We start from the raw sequence: 12597 nt of genomic DNA, 5'->3' as shown, positions 1-12597 counted from the left end.
ATTCGATAGAGGCATTATCTTTACAGCAGTAAGAATAACTACACGCTATTCATTGTGAACTGTGGCTTTTGGATTTTTGCGTAATATTCATTTTTCACAAATCAACTATATTAAAAGTTGTCATACGTATAGTTTAAATAACTGCATTTACCTTAAACATTTAACAACAGCCATATATTAAAATTACATAATAATACATAATATAAAGCTTAACTACAAATAATAAAATAACTTTTGCTGAAATAAATTTCTTCACATCATTATTTAATATGTTATGAGTTATATATTTAACTAACTACGTCGTGGTCAAAATATTAGATTTTATTTTAAAAACGATAAAGTCAATTTAGCTAAAATGGGTGTGTTATTAATTAAATTCTTAGTGTTTTTAAGTATTATAATACTTTTGAATGGAGTGTTTTGTAATCATTATGCCCACCACAGTGGAGCAGAAAACTCTGATCTTTTTACCAACGAGTGGCTCGTGAGGATAGATGGTGGCCCACAAGTGGCAGAACTTCTGGCTTTGCAGTTGGGATATATTTACGGAGGCGAAGTAAGAAATTTGATATGTTTGGCATGTGTTTTAATTTGATTGATTAACTCTGGAAATATGCACAGTGTTAACGTGTAATCAGGCTTTTTAAAAGTTGTTCATTGATTATTGAACATGTATAAATTAAAATAATACTTATACTATTATTTTTTTAAGTATACACATATAACAATCTTCAATTTCTTTTGTACTCGAATCATGCATTTTTACAACATTTATTTAATAAAATTTCATTTAACAATCATTTAATAATAATTGTGATAGACGTTTAGTAAAACTAATCTAGACGAATCACATTAACTGGACAGTATGTATATTTATCATAGCGGTTAAAAAAGCTTCTTTTATAAAGATGTAGCTTAAATATATGAAATTACATTTTTTTAGAAAAACCCTCTGGTCTACTGATTAAGTTAGCTGCAAATAAAACCGCTTTGCAGGTTAACTTTACACTTTACACTTTTATTCCATGACACGTCATTATATTTTCAGATTTACCCAAATAGTTAATTACATACACAGTTGTATGTACAATTAGTTTCAAAATTAGCCTTGGATACTTATACCCCGATTATACGTGCATGGATGTACTGTGCACAGCAAGAAAATATATGGGGAAACATGTATTATCCTGCAGTTGGCAAGTTTGCTTGCATAAATCAAACAAGATTGGATGTTTCCAAATTGTGATGATTTATTGCGCGCAAGTAAGATTATTTTCGACCTGCGCCTGCGCAGTAGAGCGATAGGGGCGGGGCGAACATTCCGGTAAAAAAACGAACTACTCATTTTGAGCTCCGATTAATAATACGACCTGTCAAATAGTAGTGTAAAATGACAACCTCGCGTCTCGCTTACTCTTAAAAAATGAGATTGGAGAGACAGTCAGCACTTTTACTTGTAAACAGTTATTGTCATGACAGTTTAAAATAATTACAATCGCCGACAGTAATTCCATGGATGTGTACAGGCGCTATTAAATTCATATGATTCAATAGTGTACAATTAAATTTAATTATACTAAATAATTCGCGCATCTCACATGTTGGCGTCAAATCAGACATTTCAATATAAAATTTAGCAATAAAAAATACTTATATTATGATAATTTTATATGGGCAGCCAAAACCTATTATTTTTAAGAATAATTAATTCTTAAAATACTAAGAAATGCGTACGTATGTTATGTAAATAAAGCAACACACTTAAAACTAGATATCGAGCCTCCATTTTATTTTTGGGGCTACCAATAGAAGAAGAAAATTATCATCTTATTACCAATACAACCACACATAAAATTAAATCGAACTGCTTTAAAAATCCACAATTCTATTATTCTAATATAATAAACTCTATTTATTTATTTTATTTTATTTAGAACAGTACTATGATAATTAAAGTGATTGTACAATGAGGACGTCATTCTGACATGTTTATAGTGTCACGGAAGGCGACCGTGCTCAAATTTCGGCTGCATATACATGGCGGGTGGAGATGGGGTAACTCAAATCATGTACCCTTCATATCATTAAATACATAAATATAATTAATTTATAATATATCAGTAAAAGAAGCTCGTGTTTTCTAATTTCTAATCAATTTTTTAATGGGTTAGTATACATTTTTTTCTTTTTTTATTTCTCCTATTAATACGTATAATTTTTCATTAGTTAGGTGCAGCACTGCAGCACTTAACGAATGAATGATTGCAATTTAAATGATGAAATTCTTCGTTTATAGAAAAAGTAATGACGTTAAATTTACTGCATTTTTTTAATACTACCAGGTAGAGAATGTATGTACTTATTATATTATTATGTTATTCGTGGCAATAAACAATACTTACATTTACATACTCTCAATATTATTGAACGCAAATTTAAATAAAGTACCTTCTAGTTGACTTTCATTCGCAATATTATAGATATTCAATAATCATAAATCCATACGGAATCGCACTTTAAATTCAGTTCCGGTTCCAAATATATAGGCACTTATATTTTAAATTGAAAATATCAGCATTTCGTATGAAATATGATCAAAATCGATTTCGAAACTAGGATATACATAACTGTAAAATTATTACACATGTTTTCGAAATACAATTTTTTAAATCATTTAACATCCTTTATTTTTCACCGTAGTTGCTCGCAGTTTTATTTATGGAGGTATCTCAACAGTCTTCTTTCTTCTTCGTCGTGTCGGGTCTTCAATGTAGGATCTCATCGAAACCTCGCCGAAAAAGGTGCCCCATGCTTTGCATTTCACCGCACTCGTAGATTTGGTTTCGGACTTCCTACTTTACCATGTTGACTCCAATTCACCCTACCATGGTTCTCAGTCTGTTTAGAGCTTTCCATGTACGGTACCCGAGACTGACTCCAGGTGGGAGATGCCCTGCTGGCTTTACCCAATCTTCGAGACCCTCAGAGGCTAGGTTCGCCTCCCATGCGGATAGTCTCTTCGGGTGGGACTGTCAGAGCGGTGACCGGACAAAACAGAACATGACAAAACAGAAGAGCCATTGGAAAAATGAAACACTAATTTTTGTGGAATCTATTTATTAATTAAATTTTAAACGAAATACATATACTTATATATAAATGTTTAATATTAAAAAAAAATATTAAGTGAAGTCATCAAGGTATAATATATACTTTCTTTTTTTTACAATACCGTTATTTTGAAAATAATGCATTTTTTTATATATAGAGTATATAAAATTGTATAATGTAATCACTGCATGTTGGCCATTTGGCGTAAATACCTCAATTTATCTGTTTGATTTTGATAATCATGCACGACTATTGCCACTCGATTACTAAGTGTCTCATACGTTTTCTTTATAACTTCAAGGCGACCTGTATGAGCACTAGCTAATAATAATCGGGGTGCCGGACGAAATCAAAATCACGAAAGAAATGGTTTTTTGTTTCTCCTGTAAAAAATTGCGCAATCGTAACACTTATTTTGAATTGCGCATATTTTACAAGAGAAACAAAAAATCATACATTTTGTAAAACTTGCGTAATTCAAGATAAGTGTTACGATTGCGCATTTTTTTACAGGAGACAAATAAGCATTTTTTTACCTCTCTTAGTTATTTTTCGGGATTTCGGCCTTCGGGATTCCGGCCAATCGGGATTTCAGCATTCGGGATTTCGTCCTTCGAGTTTTCGGCCTTCGTGATTTCGGATTTCGGGATTTAGGCTTTCGTGACTTCAGCCATTCGGGATTTGGGCCATTCGGGATTTAGGAAAGTGGGTTTTTCTTGTACAGACTCTATGAGGACAGCGGATAAGTTCAAAACTCATCGTTTCTATCAGTGACGTCCCTAGACAAAATGCCGCCCCTAGGCAGCGCCAAAATGCCTCTCTATTTTTTATACAGTATTTTTTATCATCCTTTCATAACTCCAATATCTAAGAAATTTGTTGTATGGATACATTAGGTACTAACGATATATATATATCACTAAAACATACAAAATTAAATTTATAAATATTTTTTCCTTAAAATAGGGATTTGTTGGCGTTGGTAATACAGTGGCTTTTTACACATTGCGAACCTGACAAAAAAATTACTCATGGATTGATACATTTTGTTTCTAACCCGTGAGGTGATTTTTTAAATGGAAAGATATGTTCGTTATTACTAAGTTAAGGTAACTATTTCTATATATACGAGATCATTCTCCTCGATTTACCACGCTTCTAGTAAATGCCGCCCCCAAGCGACGCTCAATCTGCCTACCCCCACGGGACGTCACTGGTTTCTATTCATATCATATTTTTTTACCTACCTTATTTATTTCTTGATACACCTGGTACTGCGCTGCAACTAAAATATTCTCAAAGGCTGTTCAATCTGCACCCAAATACTCCTTATACTGATACTTTAACGTTCTTATATTCTTCTGGTTTAAGTATTTTGTAGTATTATGAACATAATTACTATATTTTATAAACAAACATAATACTCCAATAATGGAAATAAATGCTGATATTTTCTCATAAGAACCAAGTGTTTCACGCATAAATAGATATTATGTACATATTATGTAGTGACGTAAATACTCCTGCTACTATATTTTTAATCGTATGTCACGTGTTCTCATTTAATCCTCATTACACCATTTATTGCCGCTATAATTTGAGTCCAAAAGTTTTCCAATTCCATATCGCTAAATTTAAAATTTATTATACTTTTAATTTAGTTAAGTTAACTAAAAACTATAACTGTGAAATATTACAGAGTTACCACTAAAGTCGGCAGTGAATTCGATACATAGAAATTCTAATACTCACTGGATAATAATATGAAACACAGCAACGCAATTAGTGTCTTACCTAATAAACATTTTACTCGGATCTATTATAAGCCATGTTTCAATCCATGTATCCTGGGTATTAATAGGATTAAGGAAAAAAAGATTATTACAAACAATGTAAACAAATACGCATAGGCATTTTTGTTTCGTACATTCAAAATTTTATTTCTTACAGCATTGCTATTCAATAAAATAGTACAGTCAGAAAATATTCATATTTCATATTATTTTCATGATACAAACTTCAATCTGGTACTTACGTTGTAAAGTCAGTTAATTATTAAAACAAACAAAACAGAGGAACTTAAGTCCCGAACATTTTCATGAATCACGGTTGCAGAAAAGCTACTTTTAATTGATTTCTTTTTTGTCCATTATGTTTCCAGGAATCATACAATGATAAAAATGTCGTAGTTTACATTTACGTAATATACTTTAAAAAATAATTAAAAAACAATACAATTTCATTAGACCTAAAATGTGGTTATAATACAAGATAACTGTATTATTTTTATATTGGTTGTAATTTTTCTTAGTTGAGTATTTTCATATTGACGTCGAGAGCTGCTATGTGTGGCTTATAATTTTTTTAATTACTAGAGATAACCCGTGACTTGAATATTGTGTTTTATTTTCTTCAAATCATCGCGTTGGATCTGGACGCGTGCCTTCACCTCAATGTCATCTTATATTTTAGAAATCTTTTAAGATATCAAAAATTTTGAATACAATCTGTACAATTTTTATCAATATTGTTTAAGTATATTTTTAGTCGCAACGGAACAAACTCTATTTTAATTGACTCAACAGTTCTTTTTGGATCTAAGCCAAAAATCCTAACACCACTGCACATTCATGTACCGAAATATGACTAATTCTAAAACATTAGAGCGAGAGGTTTAAAAGAATACTATTGTATGTAATAAAAATACTTTATGCAGTCATCAAATGTTTAAAATAAATATAAAAGATAATAAGGCTTCAAAATTATATAAATAGATTATCTACAACGTTTAAGGAATGTCCATGATCATGGTTTGAAAATACAATAAAAACTCAATTTTGACCTATGACGAGCATGTGGGCCGTTAAGGGATTTGAAATTTTGTATAAGCATAGAAAACAGCTGTATAATAAAATGCCATCAAAATCTCATTGTTGATAAAAAGTGCAGTTAGCTAGTTTGCTGATTAAGGGGTCGACGTGGTGGCAGCGCTCGAAATGGAAAAGTTTTCGAACCGGAGCGCTCGACAATTTTCTGAAGATATTAACATAGTTATAAAATTTTATGTGTATTTTATAAAAATAAGTGTGTTAATTTTTTTGTTAAATCAGCTCAGACGGTCAAATTCTTTTCTCCACGAGACGGAGCGATAATTTAAAAAAATGGACCGGAACGGCGTTCTGGTACTTTACGGTCCATTTCGAGCCCTGCGTGATGGGTCTTTGTACCAACCTTATAAATAAAATAGATTTTATATACAAAATGCTGACCAAAATCTCGTACTTGCATTATATTTTTAGTCGCAAAATACGAAATTCTTCTTCGATAATTGTTCTTCTAAAAACAATGCTAATAATAATAATATGAGAGTTTTTTTTAAATGTTAGTTTAGAAATTACATTTTTTTCTGCCATCTAGCTTATTTTATTACCTTATCAGGCATAATATTGGCTAGTAGTAAAGTTAAATACCGCCAGTGACAGTGCGATAGTGATAAGTACCTACTCAGTTTCGATTTCCATTGAATGAACTTACACTCGTGGCTAAAGTAGTTTCACTACAAAAAAAAGCTATCTAAAATCATACGATAACATCCAAATATCATGTAACGATGAAATCGACCATGGAAAATGTATTGTGGAAACGAATAATTATTTCCCAGAGACGGCACTCAGTACACACGTCATGCCTACATGCTTTATACTGTGTTAATTTGTTGAATCAGACGGTAATCCCCGTTCATTTGTCTGGCTTACGTTGTTTGTTTTCAGTTTGTGCTAACCTCACGTAGGTTGTGTCATGCCAGAGGTGATAAACTTACTGTACACAAATAATAATCAATTATTGATGGCCTGAATAAATAATAACTATACCTTGGAACTAATTCGATCTTTACCGAAATTAGTTAAGAACTTTTGTACATATCTTTCAGAGCCCTACAAAATTTGTACTGTTTTTCATACAATTTCGAAAATAACTAGTTAATTATTTATAGGACTCAATATTATATTATTATGATTTTTTCGTGCTTTTTCATATTTTAAGCGTCAATTACATGTCTTAAGCGTAGGGTGTTCAACCAATGTGTGCTACCCGTGCTCACGTATGGCTGCGAGACGTGGACCCTCAACACGAGAGATGTCCAAAGACTAAGAGTCACACAGCGAGGCATGGAGAGGTGCATGTTGGGCATCACGCGAAAGGACCGTAAGAGAAACGAATGGGTTAGGAAGCAGACAAGAGTACGCGATGTAATAGACGTTGCCAAACAGCTGAAATGGAGATGGGCGGGACACATTGCCCGCCGAAAAGACGGCCGCTGGACAAATGCCGTCATCCAATGGTACCCAAGGGGTACGAAACGGCCACAGGGTCGCCCTAAAAGCCGCTGGATTGACGAACTGGTAAAGTTAGGCGGAAATACGTGGCAGCGAACGACACAGGACCGAGAGAGTTGGAGAAAGCTTGGGGAGGCCTTCATCCAGCAGTGGATTGACCCCGGCTGATGATGATGATGACATTGAGCTAGGTACCTTACAAGCTGTTTGTTGGCGAATTTAAAAGCGGGCGATTCAGCTACTGCGATTGTGATGATGACACACAAAACTTTCCATTCGCTGAGAAGCCAACAAGCTAGCGACTATTTTGACAGAACGTAGTTCGTTTTTTTTACCGGGAGGTCGCTACTGCGCTCTACTGCGCAGACGCAGTAGGCCCACACGCCGGCGTGTAGCGTGTAAAGTTGACGGGCTTTCAACTTTTCTCTGTTTGTTTGTTGTTTACAATCTGCTTGATAACTTGTTCGATGATAACACTGGGCAACTTTACAGGCAGATTGTAAATTCGCCAACAAGCAGCTCGTGAATAGCTCAATGTCATTGACGCTTTAAACAGATCCAGTCCACTTTACGCTTATAAATTTACGCAATTAAAAAACCCGAATAAAAAACACTTCACAAAATACATTTCTCCTATTCATTTTTTTTTCAAATAAGAAAGAATCCACGATAGGTTCATTAAACTTTCATCCCCTACTTTAACATTTAAATAATCAAGCTCAGAAAAAAACCTTAATCGCATTTTTCCAAAAGTATTTATTTGGACTTCTAATAATCGTATCCGGATTTTTTACGTATGCAGTAGGCCGTATCACAGTTCATCGTGAGACGTTGTATCGCAAACATATGGCCGTATATTATTGAGACCAAAATAATTAATGTCTAAATAAAACACTTACAAAATACTTACTTAATAAAAACTACCGGAATACAAGGAAAAGAGGCAGGTACGTAAGTTATAAATACAATTATATCGTATAATTAATATAAATTTTGGTAGATTCTCATAAGTATCAAATCTTGCATATCAAAATATCTGATAATAATAACAGCGTTATTTACAGATATTTGATAGCAATCAATAGCAAAATAATGTTCTTATTGAATATAATAAATTTGGAACATTGCTGTCTGCAATGCTCCACGACAACGCGTTATTTTTATCATAATGCTAGGCGTCCATCTCTTTCAGGTAAAGGCATAATTACACCTGAAAACCCGCAGATTCAATCATTGACTTTAAATAGCAATTCAGCGAGATTCGGCTACCAACTTGATCGTGTTGACGCTTGATTTGATTGGTTCATAATAATTATGTATACGCTTAGTTGCTAGTGTTAATCATTTTATTTTTCTAAGTAAATCAAAAACTATATATTGATCAGCTTGATAGAAACACTAAACAAGACTGCCGCATATTTAGTTACTTTAAATGCAATTAATGTAAACTATTGAAGATGACATTTAGACAAGTAACGAGTGGCTGATTGTATTTACTTAGGTGATATTTTTTATTTGTATTATTATAATGAATAAAGTCAGGCATCCTTCACCATGTACACGTCAAATTTGTGTTGTCATGTCAAACGCAAGACAGGACATGTCACATACGGGAATACTTGGAAGCTTTGATACGATTGTCGGGTGAATCGTGACCAAAAATATGAGTTGTTATCCACCAATTCGGTCACGATTCCAGGGAACGTCTCAAAAATGACTTTTTAGGATCGTGGGCGATCGGCCTGAGAATCTACCTATGTAATGTCACCCCTAAGTTTAGCGGTTTTCTTACGAGATTTAGCATTTTTGAATTGGCATCTAGAATGCAAACAAAATTTTCATCTGGCAAATAGCGTTATATCTAACGTTTTTTGACACCATAAAGAGATTGAAACTTCTTTTAATAAAGTTAGCTGACATTTTTTGCTTTACATCCTTTACTTCTTACCAATAAAATCAAATCAAATTATATTTTATTTTTTTACATAAAATACTGAGTGAACTTTATAAATTATTAATTTAAGAAGTTGTTAAGAAGAAGTTCACATTATGACATTTAAAAAGAAAAAAAATATATTAAAACAGTATATATTCAAAAAAATAGATGCAGTATTAAGTTATTAAACAGTAGAAAAAGTAAATAAAATAATTATAAATTAGATACAAGGAAGTAAGTACGCCGAACGAGCTAAGTTGAGAATTTTAGAATTTATAAAACAAAATTATTATCCTCAACTAGGTGGAATATGTCAACATCCGAAACGATTGCTCTACCAATTGGCATTACTAATGACAGGTTAGTTCTGCATCTTGGGAGACCAAACAACTGATTCTGCCTACTTTTAAGATAGTTATCAAGGAAATACATGTCAAAATTACCAAGAATGGCATAATTTTCATTAACACCGCGTATAAGTAGGAAAAAATACGTGGCCAAATATAAAAATCATCTAGTGTTTAAAGTACAATATGTAAACATACCTAAGAGGAAGTCAGTTGGATAAAGCCACGGATATAATGCATACAACCTCAAGTAAAGGAGTTTCAAAATATTCTTTTGAAGTCGCTCCACCATAAGATCGTATTTCAACTGATCTGCTTATATATACCCACGTAACGGTACACTCATTCCGAAATTAATTCATTAGTTTGCCATTTGATCGAAGACCGTGTAATTGTATATTGGATATCGTTTTTTGTTAGATGGGTGCAATTATTTTGAAAAAGTACATTTTACATGCGTCGTTTATTCTGCATGCCCACCCTCAAATTGACAGCCTGCGCAGCGTACTGGGCTCCGGATAATGGATAGCCTTCGCATTGTTTCTATTTCAAATGATTAATCTATCTCCACCGGCAACCCCCTTAACGAAATCGTAACACCATTAGGGATGAATTCGATTTATTTTTTAAGAGAACCCCGCTGAATCCGTGTGATTTATCCTTATTCAATAATACACCGCCATCTTTATCAGCCACATAGATTTTTCACCGCCAATAGTATATTTATAATACAACAAATTAATAAGTCATTTATCATTCTATACGTACTCTTACTTGCGCGCGCACATAAAAATGGTCTGGGGGGGGGGGGGGGGTGGTGCCACTTATTTCCACGTTTATCTCGCCTAATACCTACTGTGACAACCCCGTATGGTCCCCATTTGGGGAAGTCTTTGTGTATCTTGAGAGGCCCGAATCGGTATCGAAGCCAACAAATAATAACGGCTGATTGCGAAAATAATTGAACAATATGAACAATATCTGACCGGCAACATTGTCCAAAAAAAAATACGAATGGCAACGTCGCATTTGGCACGGCTCAGAAAAGGTAACCGTTTTTGTTTGAGCGGGAGAAGCTTCCTGCTGGGCAAATCGCGAACACGCCGATTTCGTCCTCTAAAAAAATTTAATTATAAAAATGTAAAGATTATAATATTAACGTAAATAAACTCGCCGCTTTCCATCATAATTCCGGTGTGTCAATTATCTACCTCCAAATCCTAAAACGCAGACGATAAACCAGAAACTAAAAATAAAAGTGACAGTTGAAATTTTCACATACCAAAATGGAGGGGAGTGATACTACTTATAGCTTCTCGTAGCTTCAACCGGAAAATACCTACCGCACGTTTCTAGGAACATTCCCAATACCCAGACATTCCGCATTTTGAGTCTAATGATAAACACCTGACCTGCAGGTATATATAAGGTAATATTCAGCTACGAGATATCACCAGGTATCGCATCCACAAGTGGTTATCGAATCATAATAATTATTTTGATGATTAGTGTCTGTTTGTGTCGTCCGCGCCGTCTTCTATTTTAGACAAGCCGCATTGGAATTTTAAAGAAACCATCGAATGCACCCACAGAACAGATTAATAAATAAAATTCCGTTAAGCTATATCCCAATACACTACATTTTGACCTAGGGTTTTGAATGTGTAAGTGTCTTGTACGATTGCTAGGACGATGACCCATATATTATAGACGTGCAAAAGTGTGTGTTATACATCAATATTGAATTAGCGTCAGTGCATAAAACGAGAGCAGTTGTCAGAACGAATGTGAACGCGAATATTCTTGACACGTGTTTAAGTTTATCCCATATTCTTCCACACTCGAGATCGGTTGCCTGTTTCTCCACACCCGTTAGGTATTTCAGTTCCCATTATTTCTGAGTTCCAATCTATGACGAAATGCCTTCCAGTGTCCAAAGGCATTTCGTGTCGTACAATACCGAGAGGAGTGGGAATCGACAGCCAAATCATCCGAGGCATGATCCTCAGTCACGAAATCCTGATGAAGAATAAAAAGAAGTAATATTCCATTTACCTAAATAATTTGTATTTTCTACGTTCTATTATATTATTATTGATTATAATAACTATAACATAACTATTGATAATTATATTATTACTTTAATTAAATCATTACATATTGGTGGAAACTAATTAATTACCCACGTACATTGTAAAGTTTCGGCGCGAAATAACAAAATTTGTATGTTTTTTCTCACATTACATCATGACGTCACGTCATATAATTTCAGACATCAACATTATAAATATTGTCATAAACATTATTCATTTTAAAATTATTATTTATTATGCTTAGATTATTATATTGCTGTAGAAATTATAAAAAAGTGCTTTTTTCCCCTTTGTTGTTAAAATGTCACTTCGAACGGTTTGCATCATCGCTAAATATTCTTTTACTGCTATAAGCTTCAAAACTCAATTAATAGATGGCAAATTATCATGCCGCAAAATAACGACTGGTCATACTTGCGTTTCTTCAATAGTATTGTTTTAATAATATTTAGAGCAGTTATCGTTATTTGCTTCCAATGAGCATGAAAAAGTATATCATATTACAAGATTGAACTATATGTATTTTTTTAAGTAATTCCGCAATATTATTAAATTTAGTAAGTACGTTATTGATTGGGTTTCATGAGCAACGTATGTAGAGCTATGATGTGCTACATCTAACGACATAACTGTAATATTAGAATGCAATTTAATATTATAATTATTCATTGTAAATGTATTATCAATAAACGCAAAATCAATTGTGAATTTTAAAATTTTAAAATAACTGCTATAAAATGAGTTCACTATGTATTTTGAAATTTAACATTTAA

General features: G+C 33.2%; 1 protein-coding gene across 1 annotated transcript in view; it reads left to right on the top strand.

The window, feature by feature from the left end:
- Positions 1-12597, top strand: part of LOC147072909 (neuroendocrine convertase 1-like) — a 141015-nt gene that overhangs the window by 59508 nt on the left and 68910 nt on the right. Inside the window, exon 3 of the mRNA XM_085945891.1 lies at positions 445-556. Coding sequence (XP_085802017.1) covers positions 445-556 — 112 coding nt within the window. The remainder of the gene's footprint in view (positions 1-444; positions 557-12597) is intronic.

This window comes from Rhyacophila brunnea, unplaced genomic scaffold, assembly GCF_057557595.1.
Source record: "Rhyacophila brunnea isolate RB1 unplaced genomic scaffold, BYU_Rbru_1.0 scaffold_19, whole genome shotgun sequence".
In the NCBI taxonomy this organism is placed as follows: domain Eukaryota; kingdom Metazoa; phylum Arthropoda; class Insecta; order Trichoptera; family Rhyacophilidae; genus Rhyacophila; species Rhyacophila brunnea.
Note: the sequence above shows the minus strand (reverse complement) of the source record. Positions and strands in the feature narration are given on the sequence as shown.